General features: G+C 34.9%; 1 protein-coding gene across 1 annotated transcript in view; it reads right to left on the minus strand.

Moving 5' to 3' along the window:
• LOC109101270 (protein eyes shut homolog) overlaps nucleotides 1–25,496 on the minus strand; it is a 194,177-nt gene that overhangs the window by 2,198 nt on the left and 166,483 nt on the right. The window contains 9 exon segments of the mRNA XM_042769360.1: nucleotides 699–871; nucleotides 963–1,094; nucleotides 1,096–1,135; nucleotides 3,841–3,985; nucleotides 5,085–5,251; nucleotides 6,800–6,982; nucleotides 10,746–10,918; nucleotides 19,597–19,817; nucleotides 23,274–23,382. Of these exon segments, the coding sequence (XP_042625294.1) occupies nucleotides 699–871; nucleotides 963–1,094; nucleotides 1,096–1,135; nucleotides 3,841–3,985; nucleotides 5,085–5,251; nucleotides 6,800–6,982; nucleotides 10,746–10,918; nucleotides 19,597–19,817; nucleotides 23,274–23,382 (1,343 nt within the window).

Here is a 25,496-nt window from a genome sequence, read left to right on the forward strand (position 1 = left end):
CACAATAAAGTTCAAAAGTTTAGTCAATATAATTTTATTTTTAATGTAATTAATGCTTATATTTAGCAAAGACACATTAAATTGATCAAAAGTAACAAATACATTTCAAACAAATGGAAAAATCATTATTAAAATTTAGTTTTGCCATTTCAGGAAAAAAAGAATTCTTAAACATTTAAGTAGAAAAGAGTTATTTTAATGTGTCATTATATTTCACAATATTACCGTTTTACTGTATTTTTGATAAAATTATTGCAGCCTTAGTGAGAAAAAAAAGACTACTTTAAAAATATTTTTTCTATGTTTATGCTTTTTCTAAAAAACAAATACTGTAAATGTGTAGATACTATATAAATATTATATGAAATATATTATTTTATTTTATAATATAATATAATATAATATAATTAATATAATATAATATAATATAATATAATATAATATAATATAATATAATATAATATAATAATAACTGAAGTGTACTTTTTCTACCTACAGTTACTGTATACCTGAAAAGAAAAAAAAATGGCTGTCAATAATAAAACAGTCCATAATCTCCTGTCTTTAAAAAGCGGAATGAGACAATAAAATGTACAATTGGCAAATTTATTTTAAAATATTATTTTTTACACCGTTTGTCTGAATCCTTTTGCAGAAGCCCAGCGGTTCCCTGGAGGTGAGACTGATTGTGGTCTAACCTTGCTGGCAGAAGAGTCCAGCAGAGCCTAGGGGACACTGGCATGTGTATCCATCAGGAAGGGGCACACAGGTGGCACCGCGAGCGCAGGAGGGTGGTGGGATGTGCTCAGCATCACAGAATGACACTTTCTCTGAGCAAAGAGCACCTTTCCATCCTAACACACACTGACAGCTGGAGGGGAAGGCCAAAAACAAATGATTAATAGTATTTGTCAGTCATTCACATGCACAAACAGGGGCTTGTTCTGAAGTGGAAGTCTTACTACACAGAGGATCCAGAGTCCACACAGGTGCCTCCGTTCTTGCAGATGACCAAGTTGCACAGATTAACACCACACTGCCCCACATTACGTCCTGACACTGGCCTGCCCTCTGACCCTCCTGGAGGATGAATTCCCATCTCGTCTCGTCCGAAACAGCAAATCGAAAATGCAGCCTTTAAAGTCAAAGAGAGAGAGAAAATCATGTCACTATTTACTCACCCTCATGTTCATGTTAACCGGGGACTGTAAAGCTCCTAAAAGGACAAAAACAAAGCAGCAAAAAACAAAACTAAAATTACTTTTAAAGTAGTCTTTATGATTTGTGCACTATATTCTAAGTGTTCAGAAGCCATATGATAGCATTGTGTGCAGGAATAGAGCAAAATATACAGTATTGAAAGCCAATATATACAGCATCAAAAGTTTGGGGTCAATAAGATTTTATTTTATTTTTTTAAAGAAATTAATATTTTTATTCAGCAAAGATGCATTAAATTGATCAAAAGTGATAGTAAAGACCTTTACATAGTTACAAATTATGTCTTTCAAGTAAATGCTATACTTTGAACTTTTGAAAGAATTATGGAAAATTGTCACGATATTATGAAGCACAACTTTTTTCAACAGTGATAATAAGAAATGGATAAGAAAACATTACTGTTTTCACTGCATTTCTGATCAAATAAACGAAGGAATAAATTACAATTTAAATTACAATACAAGTTATTTTAAATGGTAATGTTTCACAATATTGTTTTTTTACTGTATTTTTGACCAAATGAATGCAGATATTTGATCAAATAAATTTGAAAAGGACAGACCTCTTTCAAACACACACACACACACACACACACACACACACACACACACACACACACACACACACACACACACACACACACACACACACACACACAAACTTACTGACCCCAAACTAAGCTCTTCTAATCACTGAGGCAGCTGGAGGCATCCAATGAACATCCCAGCATGCCCCAGATGCCTTTTTCTAAAAGACTAGTAAATGGAACATTCAGAAAAAGAGGAAACATTTGTGCCATCACTGAAAAATCATCTAATCATCTAATTCTGGCACATGGCTTTCTACAGAAACAACAAGAAAAAAATAACAGTCCTGACAAAGTGTGATTATTTTTGGAAAAGCCATCAGGGAGAAGGAGAGAGAGAAAAAAATAGGTACAAATCCATGAGTTTGAGCTTGAGCTTTGATGCTGAAAAATAAAGCAATCTATTCTGTTCCTCTTTTTCAAATAATAGAAAACAAAAATATCCAGTAAATGGCAGATACAGATGAGTGTTGCAAATATCAAGAGCCTTGAGCTCCATGAGATCAGTTCATATATTCATAGGTGGGTATTAAATTCAGATGCTAATTTAATAGCCAGTCAATAACAATTTAAAATCATAATCAAGCAGTTTCAAAAATGTAATTTGAGGTTGAAGATGCCCCAAGATAGCCGTTTTGAAACTATATTTTATTAGCCCAGTAGACTTCCACTGTAAGTGAATTACTCTAAACTGAGGGATGAGTTGAAATTATGTTATGTGGTAGTAGAGAATAACTTAGAGCATTTCTTCAACAAAAGCGACTAAATAACAAGACATGCAGTGGTTGGGTTGGAAGCCCACTCAGCTTCAGTTTGAATATGTTTTCATGATGTTGTGCTTAAGAACATTGCACAGAATTTCAATGAGGCTGCAGTCAATGCCCAATTAAATTACATTTCTTAAATCACAGACACTCTGATGTTCTGGAACAGAATGTCTCAATTCAACTCTGCAGAAAATGCAACAATTTATGTGTGAACAGATTTATGAAGGATTTTCAGAGAAATTTGTTCTGCTCATGTTTCATGAATGAGGCCTACTGACTGTAAAGCATCCAAAGCCTGAGACAGAAGATCAACTCCATTCGACTCTTTTCAGCTTGATTCACAGCGGTTATGAAATGCTATGTAATAAGACGACAGAGACTAAAGATTAAAAAAAAAAACTAACAAAAAAAAAAAAAAAAAAAAAACACACCCCCTGTTAAAAGTTTGCACACACAGAATCTGAAATCCTATCAAGTTTTTTAAAGGTGTATCCTTCAAGGAATAGCTTTTGATGAAAAAAAAGAGACAGTTTGCACTCACTGGTTAATTGATGGACTGGTGTAATGTGGATTACTGTAATGTTTTTATCAGCTGTTTGCACTCTCATTCTGATGAAACTCATTCACTGCAGTGAGCCAGTGATGTAATGCTAAATTTCTCCAAATCTGATCTGATGAAGAAACAAACTCATTTACATCTTGGATGGTCTGATGGTGAGTGAATGTTTAGTAAATTTTCTTTTAGGGTGAACTCCTTTCATTAATTTTGTAGATTTGTGACTATGCAAATTTCTTTACAATGATAAAGTTTTAAAAGTCTTTTTTTTTTTTTTTTCAAATAATAGAATTTAAATTATTTGTTTGGTCAATACATAGTTCCCATACTTCTGTTTGTGTTATTTCACTGTATTATTTCATAAAGCAGGTGTGTCTAAACTTTTGATGGATCAATAGTTGTAACATTTTACGAGGAGTTCCCTCAAAATAACACCAACCTGCAAACACTATATTTTGTTAGCATTAAAAAGTCTGTTTCAATAAAGCTTTGCGATGGATGATTGCACACATATTGCACACAAGGTTAAGGGTCCCCTCAGAGCTGCAGATGTTCATAAAATAAGCAGAACATCAATTCACGCATTTTACTCTCTCTACACATCACTACACAGATGATCCGATGGATTTCATCATGAACTGACAATCTGAATCAAGACATCAAACAAGACCATAATGAAAAAACAGAAAAAAAAGAAAAAAAAATACTACCTTGAAAGCTGTTCTGGAATCGAGAGCCCGCAGGCAATAGCTCAGGTGTGTATTCTTCATATCCACCTACATAAAGTTGACTAAAGGTGTTTAAGCCCACCAGTGGTCCAGGGGATGTACCCATCCTCCTCTTCTGCCCATCAACCTGTTCAGAAAAGAACAAACAAACGTGACGTCAGCTGGTCAAAACGACCTTAGTGTCAAAATCAGTGACTCAGAACAAGAAAACGCTTTGAACTTCCATCCCCCGTCATTTCTTGTATTCATTTATTTTTTTTTGGTCAGCATTCTTAGAGGCACGCTACTGGCTTTGTCTTGCATTTCAAACAAAGAGCAATTATTATTTTATAATGGTACTTACATCTTGAATACATAAATGCCAGAAAACCTTTTTTTAATGAGTATTTTCATGTCGTTTTCAAGTCGTTTTCAAGTAAAGAAATATATGCATTTATTTGAGAAGCAAAATTTATAGCTAAGATTACAGTTTTACAGTTTAAAATGCATAAAAGATACTTCTTAAGATATTTAATATATATATATATATATATATATATATATATATATATATATATATATATATATATATATTCCCATGAGATTTTTCAATAAAATTGTTTTTTGCTAAAAAAAATTATATACAGTATTCTCTAAAAAACAACATTTAATATCTCTATAATATACATCATGTAATTTATAACTTTAAAATTATTTTTACTGGTAAGCAAGATTTTATTTGCATTTCTTTTAAATATTTCTAAAATAATTACAATTATTTTTACATTTAGTATAATATGTATAATTATTAAATTATTATTAATTATTTATGTTGTTTGAAGAAGTTGAAATATTTTTACTGGTACACAAGCCCCAAATATTTCTAAAATCATTATACAACAAAATATTAAACTATCTTTATTTTTCATAATCATTTTTTTCAGGATTCTTCATGACTAGCTGCAGCATTTATTTGAAATCTTTTTTAAAACTATAAATAATAGTTATAATCACTATAAATAAGTATTTACCATCACTTGAGATCAATTTAATGCATCTTTGGTGAATAAAAGTATTAATTTCTTAAAAAACCCCGCCCAAATTTATGAACTCTAGTAAATCTAAAAATTAAATTGTATTAGCACTGAATACAGTAGGTCAGAACAACCTTTGCCCCCAGTGAAGCCAAGCCTATAAATAAATAAGTATCATTTAATAATGTTTTATATTAATAAAAAAAAATACACCTTCAGCCATCCGTTTTTCAAATGTCTTCCAAAGTGCACTCTGTGAATGTTGATCCTTGGATTCAGGCGCTCGCTGATAATTGTTGCCAAACCCGAGCCGAGATTATATTTATGAACAATCCTGCCGTTCCGCACCCCCAATGCCAAGAAGTCATCACCACTGATGCCTATAGAAACAATAACACACAGAATCCAATTAGCACATGAAGTGGGGACCAAAACTCTGAGAACATATTGGAAATCTAGAATTTTTATTTCCTGTTTAAACCTGGGAATAAATGGATTTAGGATTTTGAAAAATGCATGAGGTAAAATGAATCACTAATTTTGATGTGATCACTGATCACTTAATTACTATGCAAAAATGTAATAAATTAGAAAAGTATGTCAAATTGAAACATTTTTACTGGTGGTTCAGGTCATCTATAAAATGTAATTTATTTTTCTTTTGAGCTGATGGATCTATGCTCCAATTTATCTGGCCAATTATCAGGTGAATAGTTGCCTTCTCATCCTCTCTGATTCCTTCTTTTTGATTTTGTCCTCCACTGTGCTGCATGGCTCCCTTGACAATTGCTTCATTATTCACAGCGCTGTCCTCTTCTCTCTTTCCCTCGATGAATCATCCTTAACTATAATCCCGAGAGACACTCGCTGAACTGAGGAAGATTCATACCCCCTTACGCTTTTATTCAGCTGCCTGTCTTTTGATTAAACATGTTCGTAGCAGTGACGTGTCAGTTAGCAGCCACCGAAACTGACCCTAAAATAAATTGCAGATAGTGGGGGAGAAAATCAAGACATGAGGAAACTTGACCGAGGTGCTGTGTCTCCCAAAACGACAGCTCCGCTTCTTAATGCCATTTTCAACAGGAAGTTGATTTGTTGGTTTTTGTAAAAAACAAACAAACATACATTTCTACATTTAGAAAATATATTTGTTTTACAAGCACTCAATTTCTCAAAGATACTGAAAATATAGATATTTCCAAAAGTTTTTTTTTTTTAATAAAATTTAAAGTCAAATTAAAATTTGATATAAAGTATCCTCTGAAAACTACTCTTAATATATCTATAATATCCTCCTTCTCAAGTAATTTTTAATTTAAAAATGTTTGTGACTTTAAAAAAAGGACATTTATATAATTATAAAATTATAATTTTTAAGTAAATATTTATTATATGTTATTACACCCTATTTATTATTAAATTATTATTATCAATACAAGATCATTTGAAGATATTTAAATGTTTTTATTGGCAAATAAGTTTGCATTTACTATATGTACAGCCTAGTTTGAATACTATGGTAAAGAGTTCTCCTTCCTTATCTGAGATTCTTTAGAGACCACATATATAACAGATCTTTCCCTTATGACAGAGAATAAAAATCATTGCCCGTTGTGTGCACAGATAAATTGTCTCTGCTGTTGGGTCCTGGTCTTACACTTACAGCACATTTCACAGCAGCTGCTCCATTAATATCTCCTAGTTGAGTGATACTATTTCTGAGCCTCACTTCCTCTAACATGACCTCATCTATTGCTGGGAAAACGTTTACAGCCAAACTGCTATGAATCCAGCTCTTTTTTTCATACACCAGTATATACGGCATAGTATGATAACCACTGAGGGATGCGCTGAAATCAAAGTGAATAATGAAAGATGGAGTAACAAATATAAAGGGATAAGACAATATTCCCATTTTCACTCACCTTGTCCCTTTTGCCCAGAAAAGAGAATGAGGTTGTTTCTCAAAGCGGAGACATTATTGGCAAAGGTGAGCTTCAGGTGGAATTCATAAAAATGACCCATACTGGGAATAGAAGGATAAGCCACATAGGATGAGTATCCAAATTCATCAAGTCCACTAAACCTGGGACGAGTGATGTTGACAGCTGCAAAGAAATAGCAAAATAGCAAAATAAATAAATTTTCCAAAAAAAAAAAAAAATTAAATTATACATTTTCAAATAAATAAATAAATAAATAAATAAATAAATAAAAGTTAAATTATTTTAAATTAATAAAATAATAATTAAAAAATATATAATTTTTTATATACATGAAAAATTTAAATATATGCCTAAAATAATAACATTAAAAGTCAGGGTTATGACAACATAATGGTTAATGGTGACCTATCGTAAGGGTTGCAGGTTCAATTCTTGCTACATTTACTATAATTATACTTGAGAAATGTGTTGTAACAAGTCTGAAGAAAAAAAACTTATTACAAGTTACAAGTTACCAGCAGTGGTCTGAGAAAGAGACACAAGATGGCGATATTGCACTATTTAAAACGCTTGTCAAACTATACATTATTATTTCTTGTGGGGAAAAAATGCTGCTGCTAACGATTATTATGGTAATTTTGTTCCACTTTATTCTGGGAATGGACACTGGTCGCAACAGTGATATCTGCAGAAATCATAATTTGTGAAATGGCTTTTACTTTGGACAATGCACTTCAGAGGTGGAAAATCTCAACAATTAATCACCTATTCCATCAAGCATCGCTCAGAAACATTTCAGCTTGGGTACATTAAGCATTTACACACGTTTTCTCCAGTGAAAAAATGTGCTACCTAAAGAGTTTTCTCCACCCCTCATTTTGTCTTTATGAACTGTGCAGTCTGCAAAACCTCTCCGGAGGATTTCTCTGGGAACAGCATTGAAGTTCTTCCCTCTGCTTTCCCCTTGAATTATTGATGCCTTTTGAAATTGCACATATATTACCTTGTCACAGTTTATTTGCACAGTGCCTAATGAACGACTGGAATGCGTTTTTAGCAGGGATGGCTTGATGGGGCCAGCTGTATTCTTAACTCACAGTGTCATGTAATGGCTCTGTGATATGTTGCCTATGCTGAGTTACATTTCTTGCTCCAAGTGGAATTCATTAATAAACTGGCCATTTATTAATCGGACATATTGGGTACTTTTTGAGAATGCAAATTGCCAACTGCAGTCCTGTGTAAGGGTGTGATCTGAGCTCATTTCCAAAGTCAAATGGGATTTCTGATTCCAGCATTCAGAACTGATCATAATTGCAATAATTAGACATGAAAAACTCTTGCTTTCCTTGATTTATTTCTCACTTCTGATACATGAATAAAACTTATTAAAAAAAATTATTCTAAAAAAAAAAAAAAAAAAAAATGTATCTCTCAATGTCCCATATGACAGGATAAAGATATGCCCACAGATAACCAATCAACTAACATTTAACTTTCCATGCGCAGGCACTTCAGAGCACAGGATGCTTCTCTCTGCTGTATTATTCAGCTGCTGTTGCTGGAGGTGAATAAAGGAACAAGAAAACAAAACCTCCAACTCACTGGCAGTTTTTACAGGTGACATATTACCCATTTATTTCCATTCGTTCTAGTCAAAAACCATTTGTGTGTAAGGATTTTGCTGTAGTGAAATTCAATAGCTTTCCTTCAGCTGTGTTGGCTGGACCCGGAGACATTTAGCTTTTTTGATTTCCTTCTCTTACCACTGACACACACAAAAAAGAAATAAATAAAGACATAAAAATAAAAGATATGCACATGTGAGCAACTCCTCACAGAATCTATTTGATCCTATACACCTCCCACAAGATGATTCTTTAATCTTTTGATGCAGAGTCTGGTGAGGGAGAAATGAAAATACAGGAAGTCACATGGTGTATGAGTTAAGGCAGTAAGGCGGTTTAGGACAGATGTGCTATTATGTTATGGGTCTATTTTAGGTGAGTGTGATGTTAACGGTGCGTCAGAGAACACAGTCTGTCCTCTAAACTCCACTGCAGCCTCAAGCTGCTTTCAGCAACACAAGCTCCCTCGATCAATCGAAAGATCAATCTATCTGTCTGCCCGTGAATTCTGACTTCTAAAAAATGCTAATTCTTTGATAATAAAGCTGCAATTATGCAAATAATAGATTTTGAGTTGGTCAGGTCAAAGTAAAATAATAATAATAAAAAAAAAACATGACTGCTGTTATTTTTAAATAAAAGTATTATTGGCCATTTAAGTAAAGCTGAAGAAATATACATATAAGAAACATAAATGAAAAGAAAATAAAAAAATTTGCCTTGGGAACTAACTGAAATAAGTTTTAATTTGAGCCATTTTAGTACTTCAACTTATGGTGAAATAAAAACAAAAAAAATGTGCATGGCAGTGTTGTTAAAACTAAAAATATTGGTAATTGAAATAGAATAAATTTTAAACATTAGATGAAAATCTAAAAAACTGTAAAAACAAATTTCAATGCCATGGCAACTAACTGAAATAATTTTTAAAGTTTTAAGAATTTAAGTTTTTGTATATTTTGTAATTCTTGTAAAACTGAAGTTAAAATAAATAATAGCTAAATGGAAATAAAAAAAACAAGTAAAAATAAACATTATTAAAATGAAAAATGAAAATATAAAAATAAACACTAATTGAAAATGTTAATAAATACTATCATAGTATTCAGATAATACTAATATAACACTGATGCATAACTTTTTTTTTTTGAAAGTTCATTTAAGATTTTACTTTGGATTGTACCACATCACATTTGCCATGTTACCTGGCAACTTAAAAAAAAAAAAGATTGTGCTCTTTGAAGCTTATTTTCAGAGTAATCTATAAAAATACATTACTTAAGATGTATCTAAATGCAACACTAAATCAATACATAAAACAGACTCAAAACACCCTTCCTATAATTCTATAATTCTATAATTCTAATTAGTCCAGGCTCTTTTGAAGAAGTCCAGCACATCTAAAGTTGAGTGACTGTCCAGAGACAGCAAGGCCTTGGTTACTAATCAATACTGATTGATGTTATCTGCTGTTATCAGCCTTTAAATTCAAATGTCAGTCCCACTCGGTGTGACACTGGGAGATTAGAACACTCTATTTGGCATCGGGCTCTTTACTGTCTGACAGAGCCACGTCTGCTAGCCCTGCCAAGCGGTCTTCAAACCACGCCACCCATTTAGATTACAGCAAAATAGCAGCAGTTCTTTTCCCTCTAAGCGCAGTTGAGAAGATGAAGAACTATCCATGTAAGCAGATATCAGACTTTAGCTGACTTAACACTGTGAGGTAGAGCCGGGAAGAGATGTACATTAGTTACACAGCGCTGTAGTATGTCTTCACAGCTATGTTATTTGAGACAATAAAACAAACCCAATTGCAGCGAGTACATTCTGTGACTAAGCTTTGATAAATTAAGTTTCAGAGTAACCTAATTTAAAGCACTTGGTGTGCTCATTATATCTGGATGCATACTCTATTACCTGTAGACACCTCGAAAGGTCAGTGCACATAGTGGAATCGAGTTAGCAATACAACGCAGACTGGCAGTTATCCTGAAATGTTCAGAGTTCAGTAACTGTTTAGTGAGTTTGTAGTGAGCGCAGAGCACTTAGCTTCTCTAATTGGAACCATATTTCAACGGCTTGCATCAGTTAAACAAAACTACTGGGAATACATTTCAATCTACCACCTATGGGTCTAACCTCAAAAACGGAGGTGCTCGCAGGAGATGGAGGAAAACAAACCTCAGAAAGCAACAAATATCAAACAAAACACCCTCTGGCCATGCTGGCTTTATTCTGTCTCCATGGATACTGGTGTAGATCACGGTCTACGCATGAACCTTGATGGGACCTACCCTCATTGCAGAGGAGACCCTGACTTCCATAGGGGCAAAGACACACTGCTTCGAGCCGCGTCTGGGGAACGCAGGTGGCGCCGAGTGCACACGGGTTTCGCTCGCAGGCGGTGAACTGGCACAGCTTACCGGAGTAAAGCGAAGGACACGTGCAGAACCAGCTCTCCGCATTGCTGCACACAAGGAACCAAAATAAGAGGGAAAAAACAGAGAGATCATTAGTACACCAATGAAATGTCCCCGTACTGCATCATTACCTTCAGTGGAGTTTGCGTAGAAAGCATACATTGGGAAGGGGCATTGGTGGGAGGGGGGATCAAAAAAGCAGAGGAGAATACAAATGAGAATACAGAGCAGAAGGGATGGAAGTCATACATCACCGGCCTGAACTCTAGCCCTGATCTAGACCTGAACTCTGAACTGATCTTGCAGTGCAAGACTAAGTAAAAGTGCATTTTTTATTCTTTTGCTAAGTAAAAAAATTCCATACATATGGAAATAAATTGCACTTGGTTTGGTATATGATTAAAATGATGAATACTTGAATAAGATGAAGACTTTTTCAAATGTGTTTGAAGTTTTCAAATCCCTAATGAACCACTGACAAGCTCAGATGAGAAAAAAGAAACTGGTCAGAAATAGTGGGATGAATCACTTAAGTTAAGTGTCAACTTAATACAAATAAAAAAATTTTCCCCAGATAATTTTACACACACACACACACACACACACACACACACACACACACGCGCACACGCACACGCATACACGCATACACACACACACACACACACATCTATATTTATACTATGGGGCCATGTATTGCTTAAATCTTATTGGCTGATGAACATTCTAAGGTGTCCAATTATTTTCAGGGAAACGCATGGCGAACATAGTTCCAGGCAGGTCTTGACCACATTAATTTACATGTCCAGATCACTTTGCTAAATTATTACAGTTAGGCCTATTTGAAAAGGTCCTTACAGCCTAAAACAGCAAAATAACCAAAACCCACAAAGACGCTGGCCAAGCAAATATATATACTAAACAACAGGATAAAAACAGCAGATTATTTCAATTTTTTTTGCCACAAAATTACATTTTATTATGTACAGAAAGCTCTATTTCTCCCGATCTCTCTTCTTTACAGTCATGCACACATACAGTACAGACACAGGCACACACAAAAACACACATGTTAATGATGTTACTGCTACTCTGACGATTTTATCAGTAAAACAGTTTAGCAATTTAAAAGCTACATGACATTTCTCACAAGCAAGGTAACAGCGGTGCTGTTCTTGAAGAAAATGAACTTAGTTTCACTATTAGTAAAGACGCTGCTGTTGAACATTGTTGAGAGACGCTTAGATTTAGAGACGTAATTCATGCGCTTAATCTCTCTCTCACTCGCTCTAATAACTTGGTTATTAACTGCATTAGTTTGCCACCAACGGCTCAAGCCTCCATTACTAGGTATAAAATGACATTTTGGAATTAGCAATGTAGGCATTGGATGAGATGTGTAGAAATTAATCCTACACACAAGAGCGTTTTAAGGACAAAAACTGGTGTTGTGGCCAATTTTGACACCCTGCCAAATTATTACCCCCCTTGTTTAAATCGCTACCTGATTGCCTAATCCTAACCCCACCCCTAATCCTTACCCCTCCCCCAAACCTACTCCTAAACCTACCAATACTAGGAGGGTAATAATCTTGCAGGGGGTCAGAATTGGGCACAACGCCAGCCTTAAAATATATAATCTGATTAATTTCTTTATTTCTTATATAATGTGTCAGTATTACTGTTTTATTGTATTTTGGTCAAAGAAGTGCAGCCTTGGTGAGCATATGAGACTATCAAAAATATTAAAAGAGTCATATGAAGTTGCTTAAAAAAGAACATTATTTTGTGTATTTGGTGTAATGAAATGTGTTTGTGCAGTTTAAGGTTAAAAACACACATTATTTTCCACATACTGTACATTATTGTTTCTCCTCTATGCCCGATTTTTACAAAGCTCATCGGTCTGAAAAGCAAGGTTTAATCTGATTGGCCAGCTATCCAGTGCTTGGTGATTGGCCGTATACCTCAAGCGTGTGATGGAAATATTACACCCCTTACCATACTGTGATGCCGTGTATTGCATGGCGGAGGTAGCAGCAATAATACTACAGCGAGAATCAAAGTCATGCCGTCTTTCTTTGCATAAACATTTGGGCGGTGCTATGCACATCTTCCCACACAGTGGTGTAGACATGTGGGGGCGTGTTTAAACGAGCCATTTTAGGAGGGTGTGGATGAGTCTTAACTTTTATAAAGAATATCTCTTTGGGTTTGAGACTTTAGTCTTTGCAAGTTTAGGGATCTTATCTAAACTCTAGGGGAAGTCGTGGCCTTATGGTTAGAGAGTTTGACTCCTAACCCTAAGGTTGTGGGTTCGAGTCTCGGGCCGGCAATACCACGACTGAGGCGCCCTTGAGCAAGGCACTGAACCCCCAACTGCTCCCCAGGCGCTGCAACATAAATTGCTGCCCACTGCCCTGGGTGTGTGTTCACGGTGTGTGTGTGTTCACTGCTGTGCACTTTGGATGGGTTAAATGCAGAGCGCGAATTCTGAGTATGGGTCACCATACTTGGCTGTATGTCACGTCACTTCACTTTGTCACTTTATTCACAAACAGCTTGTAACACTCCAAAGAGAAAGAAAAACTTGAAATCGCATCATATGACCCCTTTAAAATATCTGACCTAAAACTTTTGAATAGAGGTGTACATGAAAATATATTGCTGCCTATATTTGTGATTAACAAATAGGTTAACCATATTTACATGTCTGTGGCATTTAAATTAAAAAAAAAAAAAAAAAAAGGTCTTTCATTTTTAACATGGATTGGATTGTTCATGTTTTGAGATCACATGACCAGTCGTGTCATGCTGTTAGTAATAACTACGTTCACATTATATAGCACTTTTAGACAGTGTTCAAGGTGATTTATCCAGAATAAGCATCTAGACAAAATACATCTAAAGAGTATATGCATAATGCAGACATAACATACTTGTTAGGATGTCCATTTTAGGAAAGTTTTAATATGAGGCAGGAAAAAAATACGAAAATGAAAAAAGCCAAAATATTCTCAAGACCACCGGGATGAAGAAGACTCAGCATAAATAAACAAAAAACATATTGAGTGCACCTTTAAAAATCCCATATTCATTTAAATAAGAGCATAACTAGGCCTGAAGGCCATCTGCAAATATAGACTCACATTCTGCTGATGTTGATCTAGCCTAACTGTAAGCGAATGATTAGAAATGCTTGCGCTAACAGCTGACTCCCGTGGTGAAATTCCACAAACAGAACTTTTATAATTCCGGGCTTTATCCTCAAGCCAGAGGTAGAGGGTGGGCCAGCATGATAAGCAATATTCAGACAATACCTTCATAAGCTGCCGGAAGATGCAGACGGTTTTCAAAGGTATAATATCAGATACAGGAAGCATTGGAGGAGTTTCAAATCTATAAATTAATAATGTGTTTTGAGCTGCAGCACAGCTGACATGAAATATTTACATTCTGTCACTGGGATTTTGAACCAGTGCAAGTGACTGATACACACACACACACACACACACACACACACACACACACACACACACACACAATACAGAATATTCCTAAAACCCGGGCATGACAAGATTTGAATGACGACTACCTATGCAATGAGAATTTTAATCCACTGGTACGCATAAAAATGTTACAAAAATAATTGCAAACAACACTGGATAGGACAACATGCAACCTTCTCACTCTGTAAGTTACTAATCAAGTGACCTCATTTGTATACAAGCACTCTTTGCACAGTTCACAGGGAAAGACGGTGGACGGTTTGTCACTGCCTTTCAGGACAGCAGGGGGTAATGCCACGGCAGACTGCGAGATTATTGCCCCGCATTCTGTAGAACATGCAAACACATCTGTTTCTGTGACTGATTGCCCTTCACCAGGCATGCGAGCTCAGACTGACGCAGGGAACAGTCAGGGGGAACATTCAAGCGTCTGCTGTATACGGTGAGCCCTGTACGCAGCCAACTGTTTATGATCACAGGAGATATGTTTAAAACTCTTCAAAGAAATTCTTGACATTGCAGTGACATATTCTGTATTTTGATCATGACTCTTTTATTTAAAAAAAAAAAAAAAAAAAAAAGGAAAATAGACAAAAGTTGGAGTTTTTGGGATTTTAGCCTATTAACTTTGAGGCCATCTATATAATAATAATAATAATAATAATAATAATAATAATAATAAAAATAATAATAAAAAAATACACACACACACACACACACACTGTATATATATATATACACACACACACACACACACACACACATACATACATACATACATTCATATACACACACAATTTACTTTTTAATTAACAGCCTTTCTTCTGGAACTAACCATTACTCCAGTCTTCAGTGTCATGTGATACTTAAGAAATTATTCTAATATGCTGATTTGGTGCTTAAGAAACATTTCTTATTATCAAAGGTTACAATTTATTTTAAGGTGTCCTTGTTACAGTGTAATTATACATTTAAGTACTGAGTAATATTAATTAACTGTAATTACTATATAGTTAGGGTTAGGATTAGGGTTTGGCAGGGTAATTATGCATAATTAATTGTTATAATAATAGTAAGTACATGTAACATGTAACAAGGACACCTTAAAATAAAATGATACATTTTTTCAAGAGTCTTGGATAAACAAAGTTCAAAAGAACAGCATTTATTTAAAACACAAATCTTTTGTAGAATCATAGAAGTCTTTATGATTATGTCACTTCTGATCAGTTTAATGCGTCTATGCTGAATAAAAAAACACTTTTGAACAGTAGTGTATATAATCTTCTAAATTTGCCAAAATGAGCATCTTTCTTCACTCATTTTATTTGACTCCACAAAATTGGATTAAAAATGCAATTAGATGTTAATTAAACACCCCACATTGAATTGCAACATCATGAGGTCACTGGACAAACATTTGACACTTGTATAATATTTGGTCAAGCTCTTAGAAACATACTGTTGCTAAGAGAAACATTCTGTTGCACAGTTATATAAAGATCCTGATTTAAATGAACTCGATGACCGTGGGGTATCATGTAAGACAGTCAAGAGACTGAAACCAAGAACATTTGTCTGTGTTTGGGCAGAATGGAGGTGAATCAGAGGTCATTGCTACAAAGCAAGAGACTTGGGAATAAAAAAACATATATATAAAAAAAAACCCCACAAACTTTTCCTTGTAGTCTATGTGCTGTTCTGAAAACCTGGCTACAGACGTCTCCACTAAAAGTGAGTCAAATGCCTTCCTGACGCACACCTCTCCCAGCAGATATAATGAGCTGCCAGCACCACTGACCATTTCAGCTGCACAAGTGAGCTTCTGGAAGCAAACATGTATGAATAATTTAACAAGGAAAGCGTTCACCATGTCTGCTTAAGTAATGGTGCATCAAGAGAATAAGGTAAGCAGACAAAACGAGTCTCTGACTTCCGGCTTACTTTTCTATAGCTGCCGCACTGATTGTAAACATCTCAAATATCTTACAGGTATCAATAAAATAGATAAATCCTCATTCTGTTTAATAAAGTCATCTGATAGTATTAAAAAAGCAATATAGACCCAGATATTTTAACAATACTGACCAAAGGCAGCATTTAAAATTCAAAGATCTCAGCTTTAAACCGTGACATGAGGCCACAGCTCACCAGAGACCCAAAATGGAGAGGCCGGTCCTCCAAACGTGCTGGATTGCCTGTTTAGTGGGCCAAGCACTCGATTATACACTTGGGCGGGCGTGACACACTCAGTAAAAGAGTTTAGTGCTCAGCTCGACAGCCAGGTGAATGATGTCGCTTTACGGGAATGAAATGAACGGCTGATGTACAGCTGTTCGCTCCTGCCCTCCGCATGCTCCAGCCGTTACCCAGTGGAACTGGGCAGAATCTGTCTCAAAGTCAAAGGATTACAACCATTAAAGCCATGAATCACTGTCAGGACTCAACACTAGTAAAGGGACTTAAAACAGGAAGCCAGGTACTCTGAATGCTCACATCATGTCCAAAATCCACAGCCATACATGTAATTTTGGAAATTTTTTGATGTGCCAGAGAGAAAATGGGTGCGGAGAACGAAGGTAAAATACCATTATGGGAGATGAAAATAGAGAGAGAAATTACTCTAAGCAGAAGCAAAAGGCAAGAAAAGAGCGAATATGTTTGAGAACCATCTGTTGAGAAAAACTGGCCTGCTAACGTCAGCTGCTGGCTTTTTTGTGGCTCCATCCGCTCTTCTCGGCTAACTGGGATTACCATTAGGACATCTTCCAGGGCTATTATCTGCCTCACATGAGTGCAGCTAGTTTTATGCTTTTAAAGTAAATGCAGACTGTTATTTTATTCTCAATGCACAGGCTAAGTACTCTGCACTTGATGTAAAATAATAGCAACTGCCTTTCAGACTAAAAATGAATGATTACATACAAGATATCTAACAAGCGAATCAAAAGAATCCCATGTGATCAAAGGGAATACTCTGCAGATGAGTTTACAGGAAATTTCTCTGAAGATAAAAGAAAGGACAGTCATCGCCACAGAAAAAGACCATTCAAACACAAACCAAATGTCGAGACTGGACTTCTCAATGGCTCATCACATAAAGGTCAGTGAAGGGGGTAATTCACCAAGTTGGTTCTTGAGATAGATATATATAGATATAGATATATATATATATATATATATATATATATATATATATATATATATATATATATATATATATATATATAGCTAGATAGATCAATTTTCACAGAGCACTTGGGCGAAACGGGCTTCTCTGAGATGAGTTTATAACCAGAAATGAGGATGCCACCAAGTACAAGACTTTGTTTAAAATAGAATACCTACATAAAACAACATTTAAAACTATATCAAATAATTCTATCATTTAATAATAATATATTGTCATTCAATTATACCAATTATAACATTATTATTGTGTACAAAGATTATTAGTCATTTATCAAATAAACAATAAACAACAAATCAACAGGACAAAAGTTTGGAAAATGTGAAAAATCATTCCATTCAGTTCAATCAATGATTGGTCAGATTTGTCAAATAACAAAAGTTTGGAAATTTGGAGTAATTACAGGAAAAAAACTGCATATTACATTTCAAATTAAGAACCAAAAGCAAGATCGCACAGTATCAATGGGTCATTTGTTATGTCCAAACAAGTTGTCCATGGATTTTTTATTGCAATATTCTTTTTTGCTTATTCAGTATATAATGAATGAATTTAGACCATCGATTTTGTTCACAAAAAAGGTAAATGGCAGCTTATCTCTGTGCTTGGAAGTGTTTCAGAATAAGTTCAGAGGCAGTTCTCTGTAGTCCTTCAGGAGAACCGCTCCACAGCTGTCGATGTCCCTGAGCGTGCGCTGAGTGCCTGTGCTCACGCTGCTGTAGTAAAAGCATGTGACCGACTAAGCAAAAGGCATTTCCAAGACTGACATTTACATGGATTTGTAATGAATATCTCATTGGATGCAACTAAAAAACTCTGGTGGTCTTGTGTTGACAAATGAACCTTTTGTCATGTTTTACACTTCACGCCATAATTCCAGAACTCTGGTGAAGAGCAGCACATAGACAGACAGACAGGTCAAGAAACCAAAATTTGCTAAATTATTATATTGCACCACGATAAATTTTAGTATTGCAATAATTTTCAGTACCAGTATACTAGGATACTATAATATGATAACGCTTAAGAACACTTCTGTAAAGTTATATAGACATTATTTAAGAATTTTCCCAGAACGTTTTTTTTTTATGTTTTAAGGATGTTTTTTTTTTTGCTTGTTTATGCTAATGTTAAAGAAACATTCCATTTTATCATTTAAACATTATTGGAACATTAATTTTCAGTGTTCTCTGAGCATTCTGAAACAAGTACTAGTAACATTTAAAAAAAAAAAAAAAAAGTTAGATGAACGTCCAACTGAAATGTTTCAGAAAAAAACATTCCATGAATAATGTAATGATTTTGTGCTAACATTTTAAGATAACGGAATATATTAGTGTTACTGGAAGAACATTTGTTCATAACTTTGCCAGAACATTAGCCAAATGTCTGAGTATATTCCCTGTTAGCTGGGTATGCATTAAAATATTTAACTTATGTTGATGCATAATGTTAACTTGCAAATGATCTGCCACCTATTTGATTAGAGATGGATTAAGGGTCATTTGAAATTGGATCATGATGAGCCTAAAGATTCCCACCCAAAATATGCTTTTAACACAGAACAGTAAACATAAAACTCAAATAATGTGCAATTATAAACCACTGGTTGTAGGCAACACAAAAACGCTGCCTGTGATTTAACAAAAAGCATATCACACATCACTCGTGTCCCTGCAATCAGGCCTTTGATTACCGCTATTTAAAACTCAAGTGAGCAGCTTCATAGCATCTGCATATCATTGACAATATTTACAAACTCCATGCCCTGGCAAAAGCACTAAATTTAGTAGAAAATTTATTGTATGCCAAATATTGAAAACTTGAGAAATGCTGATTGATGAGCATAATGGCTACATATTCAGTGAGGAACTCCTGAGGTCACATGTTGTCTACAAACCAGTGCATCAACTAGAATGAAAAAGTCCTTTATCGAGACACAGCCAATTACAGTCATTTTCATCTGCAGCTTGTTTTACAGACACACTGAAAACACTAATTGCAGAAAGAACCTTTAAAATTATACCTGATACAGGTTCCTCCATTACGGCAGGGTTGGTGCTGGCAGACTGCAGCGTCACAGTTCTGAATATTTTGGCCTCTGATTGCTTCCCCTACCACATACAGCTCTTTGGAGCCCATCTGCAGTTCATGTATGCAGCCGATGAAGCCAGAGACATTCCCCATGTTGTGGTGCATCTCTGAGAGGGATGGAATGCCACCAAGGAACGTGGGGCCGAACATCACCTAAACGTTGGGAGGAAGAAAGGTGACATATGCTAACAAAAATGATGCTTTTATCTTGTTAAAGAGATTCATGTTAAATTAGCCTGCATTTTAAAATACAATACTGTTCAAAATCTGGGGTTGGTAAGATGTCTTTTTTATATTTTACATGTCTTATGCTCACTAAGGCTATATTTATTTAATGAAATGTACAGTAAAACAGTAATACTGTAAAATATAATTATACAATTTAAATAACTTGTATATTTGAATATATTTATAAAAGTAATTTATTATTGTGATAGCAAAGCTGAATTTTTCAACAGCCATTACTCCAGTCTTCAGTGTCACATGATCCTTTAGAAATTATTATAATATGCTGATTTTCTGCTCAAGAAACATTTCTTATTATCAGTGTTTTGCGAATGGTAGAGCTGCTTAATATTTTTGTAGAGACTGTGATACTGTCAGTCACTGTTCAAAATAATTTAATGCATCCTTCTTGAAAAGAGAAAACAACAACAAAACTTTTAATTGGCAGTGTGTGTTTTGGGATAGTAAAGTGTTAGATTTTGGCAAAAAGCTATATTGTGGGTTAGAATACACTATTCTTTCCTACACAAAGATATGTCATTACGGTGTGCAATGACTGTTGTGAAGTCAATGGCTCTTAAACCCTGGAAATTATAATTAGAGATAAAAGCAAAGTTTTTATCTTTGAAAGGATTTATGTGTAGCTGCTACAGTAGTTTAAAGGACTTGTGCTGCTGTATGCATTTAGCAATCATTGTTCATTTAGGTCAAAAGCTAATTATTCTTTTGGAGAGAAAAAAAATACAGTTTATTGGTTTTGGTCAAGACAAGATTAAACATCTTTCCAATTTACAATAACATAGTGAGTCCGTCTGAGATACTATTTGCCTTCGTAATTATATATTCTTGCTTAATTATGTTGGCTGGACAACAAACTTTGTGCAAACTTTCAAAAGAAAAAAATCTTAAGGCAAAAGTATCTTATTTTTCATCAGCCTTTTCTTCCATTTTTTCTATCCCCAGTAACTACCCAAAACACTTTAGCAAAGTCTTTAGCACTTTACTGCCCAGTAAAAATTCACAACCCCTTAGCAAGCACATTTATACATGTATAACTGTTTTCAAAGTACACAAAGCCTATATATCTTTCAAACATCACTTCATACTGTCTAACTATTCAAACTACACAAGACCTATAGAATCATAAGACTTACAACTAACCTTCATACTGTTTTAAACTTTCAGACTGGCCTTTAATAGTTTGTCGTCTTTGCCATTTGACAGATATTTCGATAAACGGCATCTCCCATAAGGAGTAATATTTTATTTTTTTTAATTTTTATGCAGCTCTATAAATGGATTTGTGAGGCCATTATATTCTGATTAAGTCTCTTATAGTCTGTTGAAACTGTCTGATTATTGCAGCACAGCACTCTGAGGTTCTCATCAATTAGGACAAAAACAAACCTATTATTTGAATGATTTTTATTATTTGAAAGTAATATCAAGTATTTTTTGAACTTTAATGATCAAACTTATTTTTGCAACAAATATCATTACACCAGCTCTCAAAAAGACTGAGGTGCCTTCTTTACAAAAGTAATGGCATAATAACCTACCTGACAAAAAAAAAAAAAAAAAAAAAAAAACCTTCTCCTTTACAATAGCCAAAATGCTGTGTGTAAATGTGGGTGTGAGAACTTTTAATCCTTCCTTTGTGTGTGTGTGTATATATATATATATATATATATATATATATATATATATATATATATATATATATTTATAGTGCAGCTTGAACATTTATGAACCCTTTAGAATGTTCTATATTTCTGCATAAATATGACCCAAAATATCATCAGATTGTCACACAAGTCCTGAAAGTTGACAAAGAGAACCCAATTAAACAAATGAGACAAAAATATATACTTTGTTATTTATTTATTGAGAAAAAGCAGTTTCTCGTAACTGCTGATCAGTCCGGCACAATGGCTCGTAGGAATTTTAGCCCATTTCTCAGTACAGAACCAGTTCAAGGCTGTGATGTTGGTGGGTTTCCTCCCTTGAACTGTTTGGGTCAGGTCCTTCCACTACATTTAAACTGGATTAAGGTCGGGACTTTGACTTGAACATTCCAAAACATTAACTATGTTCTTCTTTAACCATTCTTTAGTAGAACGCCTTGTGTGCTTGGGGGTGTTGTCTTGCTGCATGACCCACTTTCTCTTGAGATTCAGTTAACGGAGAGATGTCCTGACGTTTTCCTTTAGAATTTGCTGGTATAATTCAGAATTCATTGTTCCATCAATGATGGCAAGTCATCCTGGCCCAGATGCAGCAAAACAGACCCAAACCATGATACTACCACCACCATGTTTCATAGACAGGAGAAGTTTCTTATGAAGGAATGCAGTGTGTTCTTTTTCTCCAAACATATCGCCCACAAAATCATCTATCCACAAAACTTTTCTCCAATATTCCTCTGCCTTGTCCACATGATATTTAGCAAACTTCTTTTTGGAAGTGCACACCATGGTTGTTCAGTGTTCTGATGATGGTGGACTCATGAACATTAGTCAATGTGAGAAAGGCCTTTAGTTGCGTAGAAGTCACCATGGGGTCCTTTGCAACCTCACAGACTATTACACATCTTACTTTTGGAGTGATCTTTGTTGGTCGACGACTCCTGGGGAGGGTAACAATAGTCTTGAATTTCCTCCATTTGTATGCAATCTGTCTGACTGTGGATTGGTGGAGTCCATACTCTTTGGAGTTGGCTTTTTAACTTTTTCCAGCCTGATGATCAACAGTAACTCTTTTTCTGAGGTCCTCAGATTTCTTTTGCTTGTGCCATGATTCACTTCCACAAACATGATCAGACTTTGATAGATCCTTGTTCTTTAAATAAAATGGGGCACACACTGACACCTGATAGTCATCCCAATGACTGAAAATATCACTGTACAGATGGACTCTAATTTCATCTTGAAATTAAATGCTAATGTAATACAGTATTTGATCATTTTCCTGAATAAATAAATGACCAAAAATATTTTTGTCCCATTTGTTTGAAGTGTGTTCTCTTTGTCTACTTACAGTACTTGTGAGAAAATCTGATTATGTTTTGGGTCATATTTAAGCAGAAATATAGAAAATTCTAAAGAATTCACAAACTTTTAAGCAGCACTGCATGAGAAATAATATATATATATATATATATATATATATATATATATGTGTGTCTGTGTGTGTGTGTGCGCGCGCATACAAATGCATAATATACACTTTTAAAATTTCTATAATTTTCTTTTAATTGTTCTTATTTGTATATAAAAAATTGTGTTAAAATGGTTATAGAATGTATAAAGTAAATCAGACAATTCATAGATAAATTATAGATTGTCAGAGTCATTCAAATGATTGAATATGCAGAAGCAGGTTTACCTCTGACACAGGCTGATCCATGTATTTCTGCTGCCGATTAGCAGTTCCATTAGCAACAGCTATTTCAATAATACAGAGCCAGTCATTGTCACGAGATGGCAATGCATATCTAAGAGAGAAAGAGAGAGACAGAGAGGAGGAAATACAGGTCAAGAATGAGGGAGTAAGACAGAAGCACGGCATAGGAGGGAGGAAGGAAAATCTCATTAGATCATGCGGCATTCACAATAAATCCATTTAAGCATGAAAACACAAATTGGTGAAGGGAGTTCTGGGATACTACTAGGACACTCCACGGAAGAAAAATCACCTCAAACTCCTATACAAGCAGTAAAAATATTCATCTTCCGAGCTTGTGTTCTGTCTCCATCCTTTGCTATTCTGCTACTCCAGCAATATATTTTCTCAATCATCTCAAACTGTCAAAAGACAACTCCTCCCTGCTCACAGGCTGAAAAATAATCCACTTCACGAACCTAATGCAACAGTAAAAGCTGCCGATTGTTTCAACAATCTCCCCCACGAAGCTTTCAACTGTGGCTTCGCCTATATCCGGACATGATCCAACTGTTATTCTGCAAAAAAACATCATCTTCACAGAAAAATAAATACAAACATGTAATTGGCGTCCATATGCAAAAGTCATAGATTTCCTCACTGTACAATCAGCTCTTTCAGGCACTTGAAAAACTCAAGACTTGCTTATTTGAGCACCAGCTTTTGATTTCAGCCCATGTTGGGTTCAGGGCAAGGAGGGGAGAAAAATCCCCTCTCCTTTAATGACCAGATGCGAGCAATCAGGGTGATTGCCCTCATGCTAATTAGAAACAGCCTTGCAGGACACCTCCCTGAAGGCAATCAAAGCCCTACAGCTTCAGGTAGCACTAATTACAACACTGGGGAAGTAATGAGTCGCTATGCATACAGATTGACAAATTAATGCCCGATTGGGACCACAAGAAGGATATTCAATGTGACTGACAGTCCGCCATTGAACCAGTATTGCTGATGAATCCTGAACATAAGGACATGAGCTGATTCGATTGTTCGCGTAGGCTCCTGCAATGACTTTAATATTCTGATATTAGTCCAAGTAGCGTGATGTTATGAGGTGCTAATTATTTTAATCATGGTGCAATAATCACTTTAGGTGCATTGGACAGCTGTTTGCATTTATAGAGACTCCTCATCAGGTTTAATGTGTCCTATATGATATGATGATTTCAGCATTGGCAGTAAATGCAGGAGCATGTATGGACTATTTTAACACAAAAGATATTTTGAAAAATTAAAAAAAAAATGTGTTTTTACAGTTAGTATAGTTAACTAAAACTAAAACTGAAACTGAAACTAAAACCACACACACACACACACACACACACACACAAATCAGTTAACTTGAAATAAACTGAAAAAAAGCTAGTTGCCAAATTTTAATTTAGTTTACCCTGATATACAAAAAATATCTAAAACTAAAATAAACTACATTGACATCTTTAAAAAAATATATACTAAAAATGTAAAAGAAAAAAAAAAAAACACTACAAATACTAAAAACACTTTAAAAATAACTAAAATTAAAATGAAAACAAAATATAAAAATAAAAAACTGATTCAAAATATAAATTAAATCTACATTAGTATTTCAATACTACTAAAATAACACCAGTATAACAAATTAATGGCATGCTATTTTCAAGCAGTATTGTGGGCAATTGTGTTTAAAACGAAACTCCTTCCCAGCTTATGTAACTGTTTTCTTCTCCAGACACATTTAAATGCCACCCACTGAGATCTACAGGGGTTTGTCCCTTCAGAGCATTAAATCAAATGAACCACAGGCAACAAAGAGAGAGGAAAAGAATAAATGATTCCACAAACACTTACATTACATTTACGCTGGACAGTACAAACATGATGTTAAAAAGGATTTAAATGTCACTTTATAAAGTGTGGCAGATGACACATTCTTAAATGGCTAGATGCTACCAAATGGCAAAGACGGCTAATATTTCTCAAGGCGCATATTAAAAAGATCCAAAGGAACATCTAGTGCAGCGCTCCAGTGTCTGTGCTGTGTCTGAGAATGACTGTGATGATCTAACTGGGCGCTGGTGTCATTCTTTCTGATGAGCTCTTGTGGACACATGGATACAGTCCGGAGGGAATAGAATCAGCACACTGGTTATTTACAGAGAGAGAAAGGGCACAATGCAGTCATGT

Source organism: Cyprinus carpio, chromosome A13 (assembly GCF_018340385.1).
Source record: "Cyprinus carpio isolate SPL01 chromosome A13, ASM1834038v1, whole genome shotgun sequence".
In the NCBI taxonomy this organism is placed as follows: domain Eukaryota; kingdom Metazoa; phylum Chordata; class Actinopteri; order Cypriniformes; family Cyprinidae; genus Cyprinus; species Cyprinus carpio.